Source organism: Eurytemora carolleeae, unplaced genomic scaffold, assembly GCF_000591075.1.
Source record: "Eurytemora carolleeae unplaced genomic scaffold, Eaff_2.0 scaffold449, whole genome shotgun sequence".
Taxonomy (NCBI): domain Eukaryota; kingdom Metazoa; phylum Arthropoda; class Copepoda; order Calanoida; family Temoridae; genus Eurytemora; species Eurytemora carolleeae.
This window is the reverse complement of record NW_019396447.1, coordinates 73,961-97,757: the sequence shown is the minus strand read 5'-3', so window position 1 is coordinate 97,757 and position 23,797 is coordinate 73,961. Positions and strand designations below refer to the sequence as shown.

Below are 23,797 nucleotides of genomic sequence, written 5' to 3'. Positions count from 1 at the left end.
AAGGGAATAGTTATGAACGTAGCTATTTTGTTTTCTATTTTTATCTTTAATGACAGAAAATTATTTAGATAAAATAAGTCAAATTATATTTTCAGATTACTGGGTCAATTTTCTAATTTCTGTTGTTAGCAATGCCGCCTAAAAAACCTGCGGCCAATGGGCCGAGTAAGAAAAATGAAATGAAAAAAAAAGAAAAGACAATTGAAGATAAGACTTTTGGCCTAAAGAACAAGAAAGGAGGGAAAGCTCAAAAGTTCATCGCTCAGGTAAATTCATCAATTAAAATTTTCATTAGAAATATATTATGTGAATACTTTCTTTTTTTGAGAAGTAAAATATTTTTTTTGCAACTATAGTTTCAGATTGCTTTGGGGACAAGTTTTGACTCATGTTTGAATGTCACGTCTAATTGTCTAGACAGACCACATTTATATAACCTTATTCAACGTGGTTGTATAGGTAGAGAAGCAGGTGAAGGCCGGGGGTAACCCGGAGCACAGGAAGGCGGAGCTTCTCAGAGCAGAAGAGAAGAAGAAGAAGGAAGAGGAAGCGTAAGTTTTCATCCTGTATTGTTATTAGCTAGCTTATGAACACAGCCCGGCGTTGTCCAACCCAGACCGAAATATATTTTCGATAAATGTGGAACTAACCTCTAATTTTTTACCCTACAGAGGTTTGGTCCATCACCATCACCGAATTTTCAAGTTACTCATATTTATTCCCGCCGTTTACCCGCGCTTGGTCTTATATTACAATTTAAGCTATTTTTTTCCATAAAAGGCTACCCACTCGACTCAGAATGTCAAGTCAAAACTGAAACATTTCCGTGGATCTCCAAGGAGTTTCCTTTTCATAATTTGAGGAAAATCGGTCAAGGGGCTCCTGAGTTGTGATCGGAAATACAAACACAATTACAACTTTAAATATCAATTACTAGATTGGTTAAGGTTTCTCTAGTCCAGGGTTATATGTTTGATGCACTGGGATAAGAACTATTGTCAATTTTTTCCTCCTTTCATTCTTATTCTCCTGGCCCAGTTCACCTTAAAAAACCATTAAACAATAACTATTTTCAATGGATCGATTTATCAAGTAAATGCATAACCTCTGCTCTAGTATTTACTCATGTTTATAAACATGTTTGATAAATATAAAATAAATTTTTGTGGGAATTGGGATCTTTGTATATAATCTTAGTGTAATTTATAACTTCCATATCTTCTATTTTGTTTTCAGTGGTTCTTTTTTATTCATATCCTTTTCGATTATTGTTTCTGAATTTTATTTACTTTTTTTTATTTTTTATTTGTAACTTCTTCCTCTCTTTCATTTATGTTACGTAACACATTCAGTTCTTCTGATATTTTTTAAAATTATTTTTTGTTTCCAGAAAGAGACAGGAGGAAGTTAAGGCCCTCTTCAAACCTATTGCCACACAGAAGGTAGGTTTAACAGACTGAAGCATAACATTAAATTTTAAAGAAAAAATCGGATCAAACCAGAGCAATAAGAAATTGAACCATGAAGAAGGTAAAATGAGTTGTTTCATTTTTTGTGACATAGTAGGACTGAGATCTAGAACTAGTTCTTTTAAAAACAAATAGCTTGTGTACCCAGCGCGGCGCTGCCAAGGTTACTAAAGATACTCCCGCTGTTTACCCGCACTTCAACGATTTTACCTGGAAACTATATTTTCGCTATTAAAGTAGAACCACTCAACTTATAACCTCAAAACCAAGCTAAGAACGTTCCCATGGGTCTCCCGAGTTCCCCAATCAAAATTTGAGACAGATCGGCCCAGGGGTTCCTGAGTTGTGATAGGACAAACAGACATACAAACAGAGATTACAACTTTATATACAAAGATAACAATAATTTTAAACAAAGCTTGGATTTCCTAATCAGGGTAGGAGAACCGGAACCGGGCTATTTCTGTTTAATAATATTTTTAATTAGTTCCATGGCTGTTCTTAAACGTCACAGTTCTATGTAAACGAACTTTTTATTTGATATTTCTATTGCTCATGATTTTTTTATCTTCTATTTTTAAATAAATTTTTTTTATTACTCATAATTATATTCACATCTAAAGTAAGCATTTTGATTTAATCTTTAATTTTTAATTCCTTGAAAAAATAATTCATCTTCTTTAAAGATGATTGGTAAATCGTAAAACTTAATTTAATCTGAAGACGAACTTTTGGAATTAGGAATTATAGTCCCAATTCTCCGAAAGCTTAACCAATGTTTTAATATTTGTTGATGGTGGAAATGTCCCTTTATTAAATTGTTAATCACAATTTTCTTTTAGGTGGATGCTGGTGTTGATCCCAAGTCTGTGTTCTGTGCTTTCTTCAAGCAAGGTTTGTGTAAGAAGGGAGACCGCTGTAAGTTCTCCCACGACCCTGATTGTGAACGTAAAGCCGTGAAGCGTAACGTGTACGAAGAAACGAAGGACGAGGATGAGGAGAACATGGACGAGTGGGACGACGAGAAGCTGGCCGAAGTCGTGGCTAAAAAGCATGGAACGGAGAAATCCAACGCCACGGACATTATTTGTAAATATTTCCTGGACGCGTTGGAGAATAATAAATACGGTTGGTTCTGGGAGTGCCCCAGCCAGGCCAAAGGTTGCAAGTATAAACATGCTCTGCCCCCAGGGTTCGTCTTGAAGAAGGATAAGAAGAGGATGGATAAGGAAAAGGAGGAGATTAGTATCGAGGACTTGATAGAGAAGGAGAGAGCAACGCTCTCATCTGGAACTCTTACTAAAGTCACATTAGAAACCTTCGTTGCTTGGAAGAGAAAGAAATTAAAAGAGAAAGCTGACGCCGAAAAGAAACTCAAGGTATATTTTAGAAATTAAATTAGCAGCCCCTATTATGATTAATAACTATTTTGTACATAATATTTTTTTATTCAATGAATTTACCCAAGATAAAGTATTCTTTGCTCATAGATTTGATTATATTTTCAAATTACGGGTTTTTACACACTAAGATATTCATTATTCATTGTCATATTTACGGTGTAGTTTAAAATTGTTGAAACATGACGAAAAATTAACATGACGGTTCGTCAACCAATTTATCTATGATTTATGTTAGATTTAATAATATTTTTTGGGCTTGTTTCGCGTTCACTTGTTGACCTCACTTCTTGTTCACTTGTTCACTTGTTCACTTGTTCACTTGTTCACTTGTTCACTTGTTCACTTGTTCACTTGTTCCCTTGTTCCCTTGTTCCCTTGTTCCCTTGTTCACTTGTTCACTTGTTCACTTGTTCACTTGTTCACTTGTTCACTTGTTCACTTGTTCACTTGTTCACTTGTTCACTTGTTCACTTGTTCTCTTGTTCGCTTGTTCGCTTGTTCGCTTGTTCGCTTGTTCGCTTGTTCGCTTGTTCACTTGTTCACTTGTTCACTTGTTCACTTGTTCACTTGTTCACTTGTTCACTAGTTCACTTGTTCACTTGTTCACTTGTTCACTTGTTGATTTGTTATTATTCCAGGATAAGAAGAAGGTTGATATGAAGAGTGGTAAAACGACAGGGTTAAGTGGGAAGGAGATGTTCATGTTTAATCCCAGCATCATCAACCAGGCTACAGAGGACGGAGATGACGAGGAGGGTGGAGATTTTGATCTTAACATGAGAGAGAAGGATGACGACTACGGCGTCAAGGTCGGTTTGACTAAAAGGGACTGTGGTTTTTGTCATTATTATAAAGATAAAGACATTCGCCCCCCCCCCCCGATAGATTCAGGGAGGGGCGTAGCCCCCCCTGAATTTGGAATTTTTTGTCCCTATTTTCAGAATAGCTTCTCAATAGCATGCTTAAGGGAAAGAAACCATAGTGCAAAACAGGAATAATATCTGTCTTAATAAACTATAATGTGTGAAAAGTTAAAAATCTAGTTTTTTAGTCTTTAGTCATTAATATTTTGACTCTTTTTGAGTCTTTTAAGTCAAAAAAAATTTTCGCCTACGGCGCGAATTTTTGTTCCTAATAATGAATTTTTTTTTGTTCCTAAAAAATCTTCCCCCCCCCCCCCCTCACTTAAATCCTGTATCCGCCCCTGGACTCGCTCTCAAAGATATACTTAACTATATTAATGGTTTAGTTTATTTTTTATAGCTTTATCTACTAAATAGTTTGACAAAAATATGCCAAATTAAACAAGAATGGGACATACAAATATTTCAACTGTTTCTTAACTAACATTTTACTCAGATCATATATATTTACAAAACAATCATTTGCAATGGAAAATAAATTTCTGCTGAGAACAGTGACTCATTTTTAAAAAAAATACCAAACCATTATCTGGTAAAATAATTAATGTTGAAAATATCATAGTTTTTCTATTATATCATATCTGTTCGGTTCCATAGTAGTAAACCTATCGTGTAAGAATTCCCATTATTACACGGTTCAGGAGGAACACTTTTAATATTGTTCGCTTTCTAGCGTTTAAGAATGCTTATTCTTACACAGTAGGTGTAGAATTTTCATTCTTTAACGCTCAGACCGTGTAAGAATGGAAATTATTACACGGCCAGAGCGTGAAANTACTATAATTTCTTGGGTATGTGCCCATGGAACCTCACAAATATGATATAATAATAATCTTATGAGGATAAAAATGTAATAATGGAATTCTTAAACTCGATGAAATAATCTTGATGCATTCTTTAACTCAGGCCTGCGGCCTTCGTTAAAGAATACATCAAGATTATTTCATCTCGTTTAAGAATTTCCATTATTACATTTTTTTCCTCATAAGATTATCATATTCTGACAAGCGTTAAACTCAGACCATTTTTCCATTATTAGCTTTAACAAAAGACAAAACATAAATTATGAATGAAATCGTAATAAGTATTAGCTGATAAAACTCTTGTATTCTAGGTTCATGAAATCAAGTTTGACGAATACGGCATCATGGACGATGGTGTAGACGAATCTACTGCTGTGCAACTAGCTCGAGCTCGAGAAGAAGCAGGAGCGGCCGGAGGAGCCGCACCCCCTTCGGCCACCGTCATAGACGAAGATTTATTCGATGACGAAGACCTGGACGAATTGGAAGATGATATGGAAAATTTGGATATTTAATCTAAGATTTAATAGTTAATGTAAACATTTTTATATTTTTACTGATCAAATGAAGTTATAAATTTAAACTCGGTATATTCTAGCGAGAACCTTTAATAATATATTTGCTAAAATTAATAAAAAGAAAATCCCTTCCAACACAACCTGATGTAACTGTGTCAACGGCATCACTGAACTTCCAGTTGAGGAAAACTGCTCTCCAAACCCAAGACCCAACAGTTCCTGGAGTAAATCAAACCTTCCGATGAATTTTATTATCGGAATTAAATAACCGTCTCCAACTGTGATTTCATAGTTTCTCTCCGAACTGAGCTCCTTGAATTTATGAAGAGCATATTGAACCCATATCTCTCAGTTTCAGATTTAGTATTATGGAGGGTAGAACATGTGAATCCCCGGGGTGTTCTGAGCCTGCTAAGCTTCAGTGCCCAACATGCATCAAACTCAATATTCAGGTAATTATTTGCAATCAAGGTGAACAAAACTCCGAGCATAAGCGAGTGTGAATCTACCCCATAGGAAATGTTAAATCCTATTGCACCATCCACATTTTTACACAGAAGCAAATTAGAAACGTTTTTACTCCTTTCTTCTTAATTATAAAATAAGACATTCGTATAAATATATGTTGCCTATAGCCGGCCAAACGGCCGGACCGAATGGGTTGAATTTTGTTGTGGACACTCTTGGGTGGCCTGGGGTGTAGTAGGCTAAAAAAAAATTCGAAATTTTTTTTCCTTAAATTTTTAAAAAATATTTTTTTTAAATTAAAAAAATGTTATTTTACACGGGTAACTCCGGACTCATCAGCTAGTCTAAATAAAAATACAAGGCATTTATTTATATATATGTTCCGTAAAGCCGGCCAAACGGCCGGACCGAATGGGTTGAATTTTGTTGTGGACACTCTTGGGTGGCCGGGGTGTATAAGGCTAAAAAAAAAATCGAAATTTTTTTCCCTTAAATTAAAAAAAAAAAATTTTTAATTAAAAAAAATGTTATTTTACACGGGTAACTCCGGACTCATCAGCTAGTCTATATAAAAATACAAGGCATTTATTTATATATATGTTTCGTATAGCCGGCCAAACGGCTGGACGCACTTCTAACTCCAAATTTAAACTTTCCATGTTATTCGAGAGAGGGGTTGCTAGGGCGCCAAGATCCAAGAGCTTAAGTATAACAACAAAACTCGGGGATTTTCTACTCCGTAGATCACCATTCTCCATTGTTTTAGGGTTCATTCTTCTGTAACCAGACCTGCTTCAAGGGGAACTGGGATCTGCATAAGAACCTGCACAAGCTCGCCAAGAGTGATGTGGCCAGTCAGTCCAGTAAGAAGGGGGCTGGACTCTTCAATCCCTGGCCAGGATACAGTTTCACAGGTGGGACAAAGGTTTCACTTTTAGGGTGACCTTTCAGATTTTGGTTTGATTTGATTAAATTTGATTCAAATTTTTTTTTGATAATTAAATAAAAAAATAAGTGCACAAATCAATCGTAATTTTGCATTTTTAAAAACAATTTCATTGTGTACTAAATTAAAAAATAAAGTCTTTTTTACAGGGTTATTCACAAAGGATGAGACTTAAATGTTAAACTAAAGCTGTAGAATTTGAAGTTTGAATTTTGTTTTATGCCTTGCATTTTGTATTTGAATGGTGTACTTTAATAGTTTCAGCAAAGAAAGAAACAAGTTTACAGTGTAAGTGAACCAAAAATAAAAAATGTTTAAATAAAATCCGTTATGTCATCTCTGAAGTCTCATCCTCTATGAGTGAGTAACCCTGTAATATATATTTCTTTTCATCTCATATTGATTTCTTACAACCTAGCTTGGCCTGGAAAATTCAATGTACTCAACTTTTAATCAAATCGGCCCAGTCATTAGAACAAACGGAGATTACTACTTTTTAAGCATATATAGATTCACATTGTTTAGGTAAACTGCGACCTGCCGCGCAGAGTTCTACACGAGTAGTTCCTCCTCATATCCCTCGGCCCGACTATGCTGACCATCCAGAGGGGTATCCGCTCTCAGAGATGAAACTTAAGGAATCCGTCCGCACATAACAATATCATTCATTTATTATGAGTCTGGTTCAGCGTAATTTCTAGTGACCCTCCAAGCGAAGATGACAATGCCCGATACAACGGTACCATTGAAACCTTAATCTGATCAATAATGTGGAAGATAGTTTAAAGAAACAAAAACATCGATATGTATATCATACTTGATCAAACAAAGCTTCTAAGGAAACCGTTGTAATCGGTTCTTACCATTTTGCATGGAGGGTCACTTGAAATTACGCTCACCCTAGACCACTTTAGAACAGAGAGTTCATATTTTGAAATTTGCATTGGGCATTGTAGAATGTAGAAATCAAGGTGTTATAGATGTAAGGTAGGGGGATAGGATTTCCGTACATTTTACTGGGATACTTGAACTGTTGTGGAACTAGTTTGGTTTGTGTGTAAACACAAGAACTAAGAACAATAAGACAAATGACAATGGCTAAAGTAATTTAACCCTATTCCGACTGAAGTCTGGTTTACCCAAAATATACAAGGGGGGTGGGAGGTCACATTCTCTGTTTCCTAATTTTGATACATATCTATAACATATGATGCATGTTTGAAAAGCCTTTGGGCTTCACTTTAATAATCTGCAAAAAAAGCTTGCTATTCTCTTCCAAATGTATATCTCTCAATATTAATATATCCTTGTCAATTTGCAAAATTTTTAATATTTATTGGAAAATCAAGTATTTAGCGAAAAATTTGCAAACACAAAAAGTGCGTGAACTAAGATAAATTATACATTTCTGAAAAGCCCTTGACCCAGCAAATTAAAGTATGCAAGAACATTTTCAAAATTTTCATGACCTAAATGTGTATTAAAGAAAGACTAAATTTGTGCAAATTCCCGTTTAAGGCGTTTGTGCAAAAAATCTACGCAAAATTTCTTTGCAGAAATTGAGTAATCTGATTCTGCGTGTTGTAAGCTTTCCAAAGAGCTATAAAATCTTAAATGACTGGAATTAGGTTTAATTTGGATTTAGTCTGGTAAAGTTTTAATAAGGCATTCAAGCAGTATGCCTGAGGACTCAGGCAGTAGGTATAAAAGCCCAGCTTTTAGCCTAAAGTTAACTAGAAAAGTCAAAAAAAAAATTAACAGCCTCAGACCAATACTAGTTGAGTTATTGCAAAAATCGACAGGGTCGCTATGCCACCTCCCACCCCCCCCCCTTAGTTAGAATAGGGTTAATGGGGTTTATATTAATTATATTAAAACTTCAATGAAGGGATTTTTAAAACGGGTTGAAATGGTAATTTAATGGTGATTATATTAATTATATGAAAACCTCAATGAATGGATTTTATTGGATTGAAACAGTAATCCAACTTTTCTTAATAATAAACTCAATAATGATTTTAATGGATAATCATGTTAATGTGAGGATGATGAACATATACCCGACAGTTGGATGATGATGATATTGGATTGAAACAGTATTTCAACTTTTCTTAATAATAAACTCAATAATGGTTTTAATGGATAATTATGTAAATCATGTGGATTTAACGGTTCTGTCAATATTCGAGAAAGCTGTGAATTTCGATCACAATTTGACCCATTAAACATAATCTTTTAGCCTTTTCTATTAAATACTTTTTTGTTGGCATATGCATTTTGAATAAAAATGTATAAAAGAAAATAATCCGTCAAGTAAGCGATTATTGAATTAAAGACCAAAACACGTTTGATTTTAAAGTAGAAGAAACCGAATGCTGCTCACTCTGGTTTGTCCGGTTTGAAATGTGCGGATGAGTTTAGGGCAACACATATATCCGACAGTTGGATGATGATGATATTGCCGCTATGCGAGTTGCCTGTAAACTTGGCAGAGAGGTAAAACAGGGATTAATCTACTTCAGTTAGTCGTTTTGAGAAACCTTTTGTAACCCTGTTTAATACTATATACATATAGAAGGTCTTGTTTAGGTTTTATGAACCTTTGGCAACACTTTTGATTGATTACTGAATGTTTACCTTTGGTAACTCTTGTTTTACTTGTTTACTTGTGGATATTGAGATCAATGCTTGATCTCTTTTTGTTAATCTCAAGATTAATTTAATCTTAAGTTTTTATCCTTAAAAATGTATAAAATTCAACCAAGCAAAGTGTTAATTGCAACCGAATTCGAAGAGCCAATCAGAAGCTGAGAATTTTTTTTAATTTTGCGCACGCAATCAATGATAGAACTTTGATTGATTGCAATCCAACCGGAAAATCAAAAAGAGAGGATTAAGCATAAAATCATAATTGTCGACTGTCGACAGTGGATATAGAGATTTAGTGTTTTCAACTCGGGCTTTATTACTCTTATCATCAAAATCTATATTTGGTTGTTGAACCAAATTAATTAAATGAACAATTTTCTGGACATAGAAGAAAACATTTCGATTGGGCATATTGGATCATTATTTGATTCAAGTTCATTCCAGGTTTTGGATGAAGCAGCTAAGGCTATTGGTCCCGGTGTAACTACAGACGAATTAGACAGGTAAATGGGGTTATTGCATCCATTAAAAATATTATTTTAGATTTTTATGCTGAATTATATTTACTTTTTTTGGAAAAATAAATGATTATTTGTGAATAAATGTGTGATTTATAGGAAAAGTTAGAAAAGTAGAGGTAAAGACCTCCTACCTTTCCCTTCCCTGCCTTCCCATTTCCGTCTATACCTTCCCTTCCTTCCCTTCTCTTACTTTTCTACCTTCCTCTTTCCCTCCCAACCTTCCCCCCTTCCTTTATTTTCTTCCCTACCTGTCTATATCCCTCCTTCTCTAACCTTCCCTTTCCTCCTTCCCTCCCCATTTTAGAATTTTTTTTTCATTAGTTTTATTTTTTAGGTTTTTTAATCTGAATTAAGGAAAATAGGGGGAAAAACAATGATTTTTGGGTAAATTATATAAAAAAGAATGAAAACACTTGTAGAGACGTTTTTTTCCATAATCATTCAAAAATCATTTCTAAGAAATATACAAGGTGTCTTTGAAAAAAGTGTGTTTAGGCTTTTTAAAATATTAACATCATTGTTTTGTGTTAAAAAGTACTTAAAGTAGGTGCAATACCAACCTTCAAAATTAGGCATAATATTCGAAAATGTGCTCGGTCCCATTTCCGAAGACATTAATTACGTTTTCAACTACTAAACGTCTTTTTATTCTTCTACAATGTGTACCTTGTCGGTACAAAGTTAAAAAATTTGGTGGGTCGTCCTCGAAACATTTTACTCTAAAATGACGTTTTAGCCTTAAAAATGGACTCGAAATGTTTTAAAAATTCTCAATTCTATCGTTGAAAATGTGTAATTTATTCTATTTTGTCGTATAAAACGTAAAAATAAAATTATAATTTGAATTGAGGAGACCGAGCTTATTTTCCAACATGAGGTCCGCTTTTGAAGGTTAAAACGGCATTTTAGAGAAAAATTATTCATTGACAACCCCCCCCCCCCTCATTTATGGACATTGCACATACTTAATGAACTTTTTAGTAGAAAAAAAAGCATAAACACACCTTTTTCAAAGACACCTTGTACACCTCTGAATTATTATTTGTACAGAATATGTCATGATGCAAGCGTAGACAGAGATTGCTATCCCTCCCCTCTCAATTATTATTTGTACAGAATATGTCATGAGGCAAGCGTAGACAGAGATTGCTATCCCTCCCCTCTCAACTACTACCAGTTTCCTAAGTCCTGCTGCACATCTGTTAACGAGGTAAATTTATCAAAGACTTCCCTAATGATGCTATGGTGGATCTGAAGACCTAAAGAGTATCCGAATTAATAATTGAGTAGTTTTTACGAAAATCTCGAGTAGTTTTTACGAGAATATCGAGTAGTTTTACTAAAATATCGAGCAGTTTTTACGAAAATCGCGAGTAGTTTTTACGAAAATATCAAATAACTTTCATCGCGTTTTAACTTATTTAAATCGACTCCCCATTATAAATACGTCTAAACCCCATTCGACTTTAACCTAACCTGACCTATTTCACCATTGATAAAACTTTAAGTCAGAAAACTCTTTGGTTAGTTTACGGTAATCTCTGTTTGCACAATTTGGTATAATGGTCTACAGACTCGTTTTTAATCGGATTTTCAAGATTGAGGCCATTTTTAAAATCAATTTACAATTTCCGATTTGATAGGCACAATTTTAGGCTTGTAGATTTAAAAATTACTATTCTAAAGGCTCCTAAATTTTTCAACTGGAGTGAGTAAATTTGGTTAAAAAATCTCCGTTTGCACATAAGGGTCTATGCAGACTTATTTGTAATCGGATTTTCAAGATTGAGACCATTTTTAATATCTGCGTACAATTTCCGAGTCAATGAGCCCAACTTTTGGCTTGTAGATCTAAAAATAACAATTGTACTGTATTAAACTGTAACATAACATTGAATATAAAATTGTGCAAACGGAGATTATCTTTTACTTTTTTACTTCGCTCCAGTTGGAAACTTTAGGAGCCTATACAATTGTTATTTTTAGATATTCAAGCCAAAAATTGGACTCATTAAATCGGAAATTGTGTAGATTTAAAAGAAGGTCTCAATCTTTAAAATCCGATTACAATCAAGTAGACCATTATACAAAATTGTGCAAACACAGATTATCTTATTTTTACCAAATTACTCACTCCAGTTGGATACTATAGGAGCCTATAAAATTGTTATTTTTAGATCTACAAGCATAAAATTGGGCTTATTAAATCGGAAATTGTATGTAGATTTTAAAAATGGTCTTGAAAATCCTATTACAAGCGAGTCTGTAGACCATTATTCCCCGTTTTTTGGAAGACACCCTTTACATATATAGTTCAGAGCTTTTCTACGCACATATAACGATTTATTAGCTCTGATAAACATATTATAAAATATTCTATTTTCTGTAAATAATTTGTTTTCATTAATCTTAATGTAATGAATAATATTTAAAAGAAATTTGGAGTTAGAAATGTGTAAATTCTATATTTTTGCGACATATTAAACTAAAAACGGATTGCAATTTTTGGTTTGCAATTTTTTTAATTTGGTATTTTTTATACAAATGTATGTATATTGTAACAAAATCACAATCTTAGTGAGTTAGCTTTATTTTCTCAAAAAATAAATAAACAAGTTTAGAATATAAAAACCTATCGTCAACTTCCACCGTTTTCAGTAGGTAAACCTTCCGGCCTTATTCCGGGGACCTGCACAGTGCACAGGGGTTAAATAAATAAATAAATATAAGACCGGTATGGGTGGCAGGTGGCTGCTTGATACGCAACTGGCCTTCGGGTTCCCTTGCAGATCTTATAATATTATCACTATCACTATCACTATCACTATCACTATCACTATTATTATTTTAAGTCAATATGTGGGGGGGGGGGAGTTTAAGGAGTTTTTTAGATGAGTAAAAGATTTAATTTTTTTTCTCGCATATTTGAACCACATTAAATAAATCAAAAGTATTCTTTTTTAACACTAAATTGACTAAAATAATTCTAACCCTGATTTAACTATGTAAATTTTCTGTTTAATTAAGCTATCGTTTAGAAAAACATTCCAATAAAAAGGAAAATGGACTAATAATAAAGTGCTAAAATACTTGCGGAATTTTTTTTTTTTTACATCATGCCAGTCTATCGTTGATTTAAAGTTTCTATAAAAAGTTATTGATATAAATGAAAGGCATCAAAGCAGGGCATTAATGAAAACAAATCTCAGATCTGGGACCGAATATTATATTGGAGAGTTGGCTGAACTACATACAACCAGTTCAAATCCTCATGAATCCAACTTTGAATCGGTGATGCTAAAGATTTGGGATGACAGGTTGACGCAAAGAAAGAACATCTTGAAATTAAGAAAAAACTTGTTAAGGTTATTTGTCATGGTATCCCTGATATGCGACCTCTGCAGAACGGAGATATTTGTAATGTGGATGTAACCGTCTACCACAGGTAGGAGTTAATGCAAGGTTGTATAATAAGGTTGCTTACTCTCATTGCGCTCCAATGTACGGAAAATGTCCTCTCCTTAGCATTGTATAGAATCTGCATATGACGTCACTGCCTGATTATAGGTGCGAGAGTGACGTCATATGCAGATTCTATCTATCTATGCTAAGGAGACGACATTTTCCGTACATTGGAGCGCATCGAGAGTAAGCTACCTTATTATACTACCTTGGGTTAAAGACATTTCTAGAAGATTTTTTAGAAGATTTTTATTCCCGTCAGATTATTATTAAGTATATTTTAATCAAACAGTCGAAATAAATTAATCATCCACATTCAATTAAGATTTAGTTTTTCTCCCAGGATACCATTTCTTTCTAGGTCTTAAAAATTTTAATCTTTAACGGGACCTTCCATTTAAAGAGAGATGGTTGTTCAATTTACAAACATTGATCAATAATAAGGAATATTTGCCGTTTTTCAAGCTTTTTATGTACAGAAATCACAATTGAAAATTTCCAATTTTTCAATGAGAAATATGGTTGATATACTACGGAGAGCCATGTGAAATTACGTTCACAGTCCCTCTAAAGGGAGTGTTCGAGAAAAATTAAAGAGGGTATAGGCTTACGGCGAAAAATAAGCGATTTTGATCGCTTCTAATCTAAAATAATCTATGACTATTGGTTGTCATATCTGAATGATTTGTTTGGAATTAAATTGATTATTTTACAATCCTAGTTCAATATTGCAACTTTCTGAATTTGTATGGACGCTACGTTCTTCAGCATGAGTCGTTTTTAACAATTTTCTCCTTATATACGGAACAGATAGAAGTAAGATTAGTAGCTATCAAATGCGCTTATTTTTCGCCGTAAGCTTTCCAATCCCCCCTTAACCCCCTTTCATTTTTCGCGAACACGCCCTTTAATCTTTAATTTAATCTTTAATGGTCAAACTCAAGCGGGTTATTCATATTCCTTTAATACTTCGCTAATTTTGAAGGGTTTGTATTGCAAAATATTGTTTATCTTACACGTGTTGTTTTCCTGTTACCATGGAGGTTCAGTGAACCTAGAATTTATTTCAAGTAAGACTTCTCTACACCCTAAAAACATTGGACAGCTGTTTTGTGATATCATTTTTGGGTCTTCATAGATATTATTACTTGTAATAATATCATGATTTAGTTGAATTGGCAGGTGCCATGGGTCAACTTGGGGTTTAAGAAAAATACAGGGTGTCCCAAAACGCTCTTAGGTCCTACAGCTCTCATCATGGTTCCAGTTTTTATCTTGTGGACAAATCTACGCAACAATTACAATCGATTAACACAATATGCTTTGTTTTGGCAGATTGAAGTTTGTCACTTTGGTTTGGTTTGGTTTGGTTTGGTTCAGTTAGTAAATTTCTTATCTTTGTTTTTTGTGTTCCATGTAATGTGATTTCATTAGGGACTCCATATCGGAAAATTCGATATTATGATAGAAAGTTGTTGTCCCATTAAAAATAAATAATTATAAAATTTGGGCGGATTTTCAATTTAAATTTGCACATTTTCAAAAATAATGATTTTAATTTTTATCGGTTCAGCCGTTATTGGATACAAACCAACAGACAAATCAAGATTATAATAAACATTTCCTTTGGTTATGTGAGGTCCCACACAAATTTTGGGTCTGATCGGTTCAGCCGTTTTGGCTTTTATTGGATACAAACGGACAGATAAACAAAGAATATCGATACTAGGCTGTCTTATATTTTAATTGGTAACATTTTCTCTTTGTATTAACAGTAAAACAAAACAAAAAAAGTGCACGGATTTCATAAAAAAAATTTTGTTGGTAGCAAATTTTTGAAAGTTTGATTATCTATAAACCTTCCCTGGGGTCATGTGAGGTCACACACAAAATTTAAGCACGATCGGTTCAGCCGTTTATTGGATACAAACATAAAACAGACAGACAGAAACAGACTTTAATAGCGAAAATTTAGTTTCCCGGTAAAATCGTTCAAGTGCGGGTAAACGGCATGAGTAATTTTTAGTAAACTGGGCAGCGCGGGTAAAGTAAAGATATATAGATTAAGAAGGAAAGCTTAGTTAATTTATCACCCAAACTTCAACTATATGTAAAGATTTATTTACTGTTGTCTCTAGTAGTAGTTCTCTCGTTTCTCTCCTAGAGTTCGAAATGTTTCTCTCTTGTAAATTTCCGTATCCGTCCCACTGCGATAAAAAATCTTGTAATTTATCACAAAATATTTATAAGATTGTCTCAGTGTCTGTTTGTTTTTGTATTTAGTTCCATATCCTTCTGAAACTCTCGTTTTTAGGCTAGGCTAGCCCTACAGCGCAGTTTTTGATGTGTAGTGTTACGGTTTTATTTCACCATGCTATACTGTGAGGGTCCATATATATATATATATTATATAAGGCGAAAATCAATTTTGTAGTACTGAATCTGATTCTATTGGGGGTAAATGTGGGGTGGAGATTGAAAGAATTGAAGGCGGGGTGCGGAAGTAGCGGGAAAGACTGATTTTTTAATCGGTTTCAATCCGTTCAAATACTCGTATTGATCCGTTCAGACGGTTAGAGTAGAGTCTACCCACCACACAGTTAGAGTAGAGCCTACGCTGTGCCTGGTGCAGACTGCAGACTCCAGTAGTTACTTATAGTTTAGTTAGTAGTTAGTCTAGTTCTGGACCACCGGGCGGTGATCAAGTGAACAAGTAAAATTCAATCAATGTGATCACATTTCAGTTGCTATTTTATTGTGAAGTGAGCTCTCAGCCATTTTTCTTAGATAAACAAATAGTAAGTAATAAATCCAGGAGTTCGTCCTTTTTTTAAGGTGACCTACAGAATTTTTTATCGTTCACAGAGCTGCAAATTTTGTAGTTTGGCTAAACTGAACATTGTTTTTAATTAACTGATCAAACAATTTAGACTGATAATAATTGTTTTTATTTTGGATTTCAAGTTTGGAGATTATCCAATATGATATGGGTCGTTAATCTTTTTGCATAGTTTAAACCAAATAGATTGTTAAGTACAATAGATGGCAACGTAGAATTTGTACACTCTCAGTGCAGTTGTATTCTGTCGTCACAAGTGTCAATTCAGTTTTTGTGTCCGACAAAATTATCAATAATAGTGATAATTTTAGAATAAAGTGCTTTTCTTACAGTAAAATAAGTGCAATTTTATGTATTTTGTTAGTTTCTGTTTTTATTTAATCTGAGACAATTTCGTTTTCTTTGTTATATTTGACACTTGTGATGTTGTGTATACTTTGTTCATTTCTCTTATTGTGTGCTTGATAATCTATTTGGTTTAAACTATCTATCTATCTATTACCATATGCTATACACTATACAGGGTGAGTGAAGAAAAAAGGGGCGGATACAGGGGGGGCAGGACCATCGCACCCCCTGAGATTTCAGAATAGCTTCTCAATAGCACTGAAAGGAAAGAAAACCTAGTGTAAAACTGGAAATTCAAATAAAATTTCGCTTGTGCCGCGTCTTTTGCTTCCTAAATCTGAATTTTTTGTTCCGAAATAAATTTTGTACATGACCACTTATTTTTAAGCAAAAATATTACTATTAATTTTTTTTTATTTTCACAATTATAAAAAAGTGTTCGTCCCCCCCCCCCCAAAAAAAAAAATCGTGATATAGTATACAGTAATCCCCACAAGAAAAGAGGGTAAATTAAACAGTTAGGTTCTTCACGAAAAATACTTTATTGATTGTTTGCAACACTTTATTCTACCCCCTAAGACACTTTTCCCACGGACCGAAGAACAGGACTGTTTAAACTTGTTTTAGAATTTTCAATTATTTAAAAAAAATTGTGCATCAGTGTACCCCGCCCGGTGTAACTTAATACCCTGTCATATAAAACTATAATCAGGGTTAAACTAATTGTTTTGATAACCTCAAAATTTTACGTCAACAAATGAAATTAAAAAAAGAAAGGATATTATTCCAAACGTCTGGTTTATGCAAGGTTTACCTTCATGAAGTGATTAAAATTTGAGTTTTAAATGCACGTTTACACAAAGGTGGGAAAGCCTAGGGGAGGGGGGGGAGAGGGCTCCCTGTAATTTACTTCTTTTTTAACTTAATTAATTTATTTTAATTAAATTTTACAATATTTTTTAATTTCAATATGATATCAGATGGAAACATTTTGAGACTTCTAAATTTCTTGTTTTTCATTCTTTCTTCTTGATCTTCCATTCCTTGTCCATCCTTCAATCATACTTTGATAAAAATAAATGAAAGTTTTGGATGTTTTTTGCAGCTAGCCAAATTACAGAGGCAGAACTATTTTTTGGACCCACCAAATGTTTAGGATAATTTCTTTTACTAAATCCATTATCTCAGCCATTATCTTTTAGGAATAATTGATAATTTTCCTGCCTATTCCAGAAATGATAGTTTACACGAACTTACTTGAATATTGTAATAAATTTTCAGAGCTAATTTCTCTTCCGCTAACGCAAATAGATTCTAGTACAATAGATGGCAACATAGAATTTGTACACTCTCAGAACAGCTGTATTCTGTCGTCATAAGTGTCAATTCAGACGTCGTGTATATTTGTTCCATTTCTCTGTTGCCACCTAACTAACAATTTTTGAAATTCTAGCTCGAACCTAATTAATTTGGTAAAACAAATCCTTTTTCGTACGTGAATACAGTGACAATTCCAAAAACCTTTGAGCCAAAAACGGATTTAAAATTGAGATTTGACTTAATAGTGTGTTAGACCCGGGAGAGGGCCTGTACATTGTACAATACATACAAACACCCATTTCTCGTAAAGATTCCTTGATAGGTTACTTAGTGAAAAATTCGTTTTGTAACATTTTATCAAAAACCAGACTTATTACTAATTCCACCGGTGGTAAGCCAATTACTCATTACAATGAAAACGGTTTTCGATTGTAAATTTAATTTAGGAACAGTACAGGCACAATAAAACTGAAAGAAAAGGAGGCTGTCAATTATAAAGCTTATCTTTAATGTAAACTGGCAATAAGGAAAAAGGTTTGATAACAATAAAACTTAAATAAGAAAAACTTGACTTCATTGTATTGATATTATCGCAGCCAATCGTATTATCAACTCTTTATATTCCCTTGTTTTCTGTATGTCTACTTTTCCTCAGGTCCAAAAAGTCGAAACTGAGTTGATACGCTTTTTTATTGTCAAAACCTGTTTTTTGTTTAACCACAGCTATAAACTACTTTTAAATTTTGTAAACCAAATTATTTGAAAAGAAAGAAATGAAGCTCCCCTCTCCCCTCCCTGGTCGGACCACGAACATAACCAACACAATTAACCCCCTCCCCTAATCATCTCGCCAGCTTAATTAAGAAATACCAAGTTTACCTCTAGTAACACAAGACTTGAATTTAACAAAATTACGACTATAATAACACCAAATCTATCATCTTTGTAACAACACTTGTTTTGAAACGAAAATAAAGTCCGCAAATCATGTTTTTCTTTAAAGGTATATTTAGGTATCAGATAATATTTGCTTTTGTTTCACGTTTTTTCACTTATTTTCCACCTAAAACATGAACACTGCGAGCGGTAATATAGTATTTTGTAAAAACAATGCTTGATTTAAAATCTTGATGGTGATGGACCAAACTTCTGTAGAGTAAAAAAAGTACATGTTAGTTCCACATAATATATTTTGGTCTGGGTTGACCCTCTTCAGTTCTTGAGATTGTTTCGGTCAGGATGATTAAAAACAAATAATCATATTTTTTTAACTCTGATTTTTTAATTTAAATAGTTATTAAGTTTGTGGTAGGCCTCATATAGATTCTTACGATAACCTGATATTCAATCAATGGCGTATAAAAAGGGGGGGGGTAAGGGGTAAGTACCCCCCTCGACCTTGTCTTTGATAATAAGCCCTCTTAAATTATCTCAGAAGTTTCAAATTTAATGTCTCAGAAGTAAGTTTAAAGTCTCAGAAGTAAGTTTAATGTCCCAGAAGTGAGTTTAATGTCTCCGAAGTTTCAAGTTTAATGTCTCAGAAGTAAGTTTAATGTCTCAGAAGTAAGTTTAATGTCTCAGAAGTTTAAAGTTTAATGTCTCAGAAGTAAGTTTAATGTCTCAGAAGTAAGTTTAATGTCTCAGAAGTTTCAAGTTTAATGTCTCAGAAGTAAGTTTATTATCTCAGAAGTAAGTTTAATGTCTCAGACGTAAGTTTAATGTCTCAGACGTAAGTTTAATGTCTCAGAAGTTTCAAGTTTAATGTCTCAGAAGTAAGTTTAATGTCCCATGGCATCGGGGAAAGCACAGAGGGAATCTAAGAAATCTAATATTTTGAGTTAAAAAGTTTCATGATTAAATATTCCTTCAAGAACAACATAGAAGGGAAAGAAAGGGAGGGGGGATAATGCTAAAAACCTCACCTTACCCGTTACTACCCAATAATGTTGTTAAGAATTTCCAGAATATGTATAAAAAATATAAAAAATTATTAAATTCAAATAGTAATAAGAGCAAACCTAAGTTCTCATTCAGCCTCTGAGCCGTAAGGTTTTCAGACTTAAACAATTTACCTGTAATTATATAACTTGTAATTTTATTCATGTAACTTGACGTCTTGTGTTTATCCTGTAATGAATATGGTTTCGTATATCTAGTTTAAATCAACATGAGAATTAAAAATTAGAAAGTCTCTTTTTCTAAGTTTCTCATCCAGTCATTTGTTTCCACTGAACCTTCGGATCCCATTCTATTTACATTATATCTTTCAACTGAACCTTCGGATCCCATTCTATTTANTCATTCAGGCAGTGTGCCTGAGGACTCAGGCAGTTAGTATTAAAGCCCGGTTTTAGGCCTAAAGGGAGGGCTTTGGGTATGTAAGAAAAGTCAGAAAATTTCAACAGCCTCAGACCAATACTTTTTGAGGTATGTAAAAAAAACTACAGGGGGGGGGTCAAATTGACCCCCCCCCAGCGGGAATAGGGTTAAAAGACCCGCGTGGCAAACTCTATATCAGAAGTCAGCGAGCTCGAGTCATCTAAATTTCTTACTTCTTTCTAGATCTGAGTTCGCTTAGATCTATTCCTCCCATCAAGTTCTGTTCTTTCTCTGTCTTCAATCTCCTATATCTCAGCCAGATTCCGGTCAGAGTAAAGTCCTTAAATAGAGAATTCAATTATTGCATAGTTAGAAGCTTTAGTAGAAAAGAAGTATTGACGCATTTTGATAAAAAATTATTTTCCATGAAAAATTTTACTCCTTCAATCCTTTCTAACTTGTAAAATTTTAATAATAATAATTCATTTAGGATTATCAGTATCAAGGCGCCCTCAGAGCGTCAATTTATAATTGATCTGATAATATCTGCTTGAAATCTGTGTGTTTTTGTCTTATCAAGTTCAAAGATAAATCTATCGAAAACCGCTTGAATTCATGTAAAACTCTGTGTACGCTGCGTACAGTGTGAACTAAACACAGCTGACCCGTGTCCCTTTAAATTACCGAATCTTGACGTTGAAAATGGTTTACAAAAATGAGAAAGAAATATTTATTGTCCCTTACAGTCCCTACAGGGAAAAAGATTGCGGTTTTTTTATCGGACTCTTTTAATTTGCTATTTCATAGATTAACTTTAAGATGTTTCATGATCTTGGATTGTATTTATGTCCTAATATTTTCAGGGGATATCATGGTGATCTTAACGAGACCCTGTTTGTTGGCGAGGTATCGGAGAAGGCCAGGAACCTTGTTACCAACACCTGGGAGTGCCTGGAGAAGGCTATAGTGGAGTGTGTAAAACCCGGAACCAAATACAGGTCTTTAATCTAGATAGTAAGCTAATATATGTTCGCTATAGCTGCCCAAAACTGCTGGACCAAATTGGCGGAATTTATTTGAGGGAACCCATGGGTATTGGGTATCCGGGGGGTTAATTTAGACAGAGGGACTTAGTTAATAATAAAGAAACTTCAGATATTTAGGGTTCACTGAAAGAACAGTTTTAATTTTGTCAGGATTCTTAGTCATTTGAAAACTTTAATTAGATTCCCCTTCAGAACATCCTTTCTATCACATATACTTTTTCCTTAGTTCTAAAACCCGCCCCTTGTGTCTTAAAGTTCTTTACCTCGATAATTTAAAAAGTCAACTAAAAATTATAATCTAAATAAAAGAAAACTTCGTTCTCTCCTTTATTAAAAAGAGCACTTATTCAAAAAAAAAATAACAATTATTTTCAATGTAACCTAAAAATGCATATTTTGCTCATTTATTTATAAGAAATTGACATAACTTAGATAACACTGGCAGATTGCCATGTTTTGGTGTACGTTTGCGTATTTTTCATGTCTCTGCAGATTTAGATCTTGGAATCCAAAATATTATGAAGATCCTATAGCACTGTATAAAATAATTGATGTTGTACATTAGAGAAGTTGGTGATGTGATACAGAAACATGCCACCTCAGGAGGATACAGTGTAGTCAGGTTTGCACTTTCTCATTTTTTGGTCATATAATTTTTAGGTTCATAAATATATTTTTGTAATCCTTTTCCTCAATTATTTTTTAGGGAAAAAAATTTTTGGATCTTTTTTTTATAATGTATTTTTACGTTTTAAAATGATTGCCTGTCGCGTTACGATTTTTTTCTCTGGGGTACCCAGCATTAACGGTAATAGTATAGATCGCCTAAAGAAATATTAAAAGGTTTACTGATCACTACATTTACAATAACAGTTGGCCCATCTCCTGATATTTAATTTTCTCCAGGTCCTATTGTGGACATGGGATCCACAAACTGTTCCACTGTGCTCCGAATGTGCCTCACTACGCTAAGAACAAGGTAGGTGGAAACCCTGTTCTATATACGTGACTTATTAAGTGTGCATGAAACAATTCCCTGAAAGCAGTCCTTAGGATCCATTAAATTTTGATGCAAATCCGGATATCCCGGATCTGCACTGGGAAAAATGGATCCGGTTCCAGGGCACGAAGAGTTGCTGATTTGTAGAGCTAAAGAAGAATTTTTCAATTTCTTTTTTTTTTTCGTTTTTTATGCTAAAATTTGATTAACCATTCAGAAACAAGGAAATATTTGATAGTTTTTACTTTTTTGACAGTCCAGCTTTGGGTTTTGAGTGCAAATAGGTTTTTTTTCTGTAGTATTTGGTTGATATTTTGCCCTGAGGTCCCCCTTCTGTTCTAGGCTGTTGGTGTGATGAAGCCTGGTCACTGCTTCACTATCGAACCTATGATAAGTGAAGGTCTCTGGGGAGACACCACCTGGCCTGATAACTGGACAAGTGTCACACAGGTCAGTGACAAACAGAAAACTGGACAATAAATGTCATCTTGTTTCTAATTTTACTCAAGAAATATCTGGAAGGATTTTGTTATATGCAATTGTTGCAACTGATATTTCTCTGAAAATGTCTAAGTCTCCAGATCAGGCATTGATCTCCATCTTATGCTGACCTACGGATTTTTCTAATTCCTCGTTAATCCTCAATATCAAGAATAACGATACTCCAAACAAAGTTCCCATGCTCGGTATTTTTAGAGAGTTTTCAGTAGCTTCTAATTACAAAATCCTTGCAACATTTCAAAAGTAGACGGCAGAAATTCCACTATAACATACACGTTTTTGGTCTACACTATTATTAAATTTCCTTCCTTGGCTGTTCTGCTTAAATTCTGTCGCCACTTTATCAGAGAAATCATCAATTTTTAGATAGAAAAGCTAGAATATTTGCATCTATTTTGTTCCGATTAAAGTTTAATCAGAACTTGAGCAGCTAACATCACTTAAAATTAGGAAGACAATTCCTTTAAAGGGACTGTAAAGGAAAAATGAAAGGGGGTATAGGCTGAAACCTGAGCATCTCAGAAGTTGATTGAGACTTATAAGAAGTCTATCTGATGTTCCTCTCTCGAGAAATTGATATAAAACTACGTCAAAATTATACCAAAACCTTTAAAAGTAAGATTTTGTCTAAGATTTGTAGTATTAAACAGATCATATTCTACAAATACTCAACCAATCTGAAAACAGCGATATCCCAGAGGAGCATGAGAAACTCAGGTTTTCTGTTATTATTTGAATTTAATAACTTTTCATGTTTTAAAGGTATAATTGATAATATTATTAATGCGTCCGGAACATGTCACCAGAACTCCAACCAATGCCATTGCAGTATTATTGGCACATGTCTCCGTCTGTATCACGTGACCAGTATACTGCACTGCAATTGGAGGGAGTTCTGGTCACGTGATACGGACGTATGTTTTGGTATAATTTTGACACAGTTCTATGTCAATTTCTTGAGACAGGAACATCAGATAGATGTATTATAGGTATCGTTCAACTCCTGAGATTCTCAGGTTTCAGCCTATACCCTCTTTCATTTTTCCTTTACAGTCCCTTTAAGGAATCCTTATTTGAAGAAAATGAACAGCAAAGTTGTCTTTTAGGACGGAAAGCTATCAGCTCAGTTTGAGCAAACTATGCTGGTTACAGATACAGGAGTGGAGGTACTGACAGCACGCCCAGGGGGGAAACAGCATACTCCGTACTTCATGGATTCATGAGCATTCATTCTTATCAATATATCATTTACTACACTCCCG

At 34.0% G+C, this 23,797-nt stretch overlaps 3 protein-coding genes across 3 annotated transcripts in view; 2 read left to right on the top strand and 1 right to left on the bottom strand.

Moving 5' to 3' along the window:
- LOC111703472 (nuclease EXOG, mitochondrial) overlaps positions 1–4,812 on the bottom strand; it is a 28,321-nt gene extending 23,509 nt beyond the window's left edge. Inside the window, exon 1 of the mRNA XM_023475421.1 lies at positions 4,801–4,812. The gene's annotated coding sequence lies outside the window, so the exon portion shown is untranslated. The remainder of the gene's footprint in view (positions 1–4,800) is intronic.
- On the top strand, positions 72–5,468 carry LOC111703474 (zinc finger CCCH domain-containing protein 15 homolog). Its single transcript, XM_023475424.1, has 6 exons — positions 72–266; positions 460–551; positions 1,391–1,442; positions 2,312–2,848; positions 3,511–3,681; positions 4,910–5,468. The coding sequence occupies exons 1-6, from the start codon at positions 132–134 to the stop codon at positions 5,111–5,113; spliced, it is 1,191 nt and encodes a 396-aa protein (XP_023331192.1). The 5' UTR covers positions 72–131; the 3' UTR covers positions 5,114–5,468.
- Positions 5,469–23,791, top strand: LOC111703475 (methionine aminopeptidase 1). The gene is made up of 12 exons (XM_023475425.1): positions 5,469–5,568; positions 6,351–6,498; positions 7,056–7,168; positions 8,952–9,026; positions 9,624–9,682; positions 10,817–10,910; positions 13,066–13,145; positions 20,852–20,986; positions 21,600–21,656; positions 21,941–22,013; positions 22,377–22,484; positions 23,642–23,791. The coding sequence occupies exons 1-12, from the start codon at positions 5,485–5,487 to the stop codon at positions 23,756–23,758; spliced, it is 1,143 nt and encodes a 380-aa protein (XP_023331193.1). The 5' UTR covers positions 5,469–5,484; the 3' UTR covers positions 23,759–23,791.
- Positions 23,792–23,797: the final 6 nt, after the last annotated feature.

What these genes read in the sequence shown, in the direction of transcription:
- LOC111703474 (XM_023475424.1), top strand. Translation starts at nt 132, where the DNA reads ATGCCGCCTAAAAAACCTGCGGCCAATGGGCCGAGTAAGAAAAATGAA. An exon ending in ACGCCGAAAAGAAACTCAAG is followed by an intron (nt 2,849 to 3,510) that starts GTATATTTTAGA and finishes TTATTATTCCAG; the next exon opens with GATAAGAAGAAGGTTGATAT. An exon ending in ATGACGACTACGGCGTCAAG is followed by an intron (nt 3,682 to 4,909) that starts GTCGGTTTGACT and finishes CTTGTATTCTAG; the next exon opens with GTTCATGAAATCAAGTTTGA.
- LOC111703475 (XM_023475425.1), top strand. Translation starts at nt 5,485, where the DNA reads ATGGAGGGTAGAACATGTGAATCCCCGGGGTGTTCTGAGCCTGCTAAG. An exon ending in GCTGCACATCTGTTAACGAG is followed by an intron (nt 10,911 to 13,065) that starts GTAAATTTATCA and finishes AAACTTGTTAAG; the next exon opens with GTTATTTGTCATGGTATCCC. An exon ending in GATGTAACCGTCTACCACAG is followed by an intron (nt 13,146 to 20,851) that starts GTAGGAGTTAAT and finishes TAATATTTTCAG; the next exon opens with GGGATATCATGGTGATCTTA.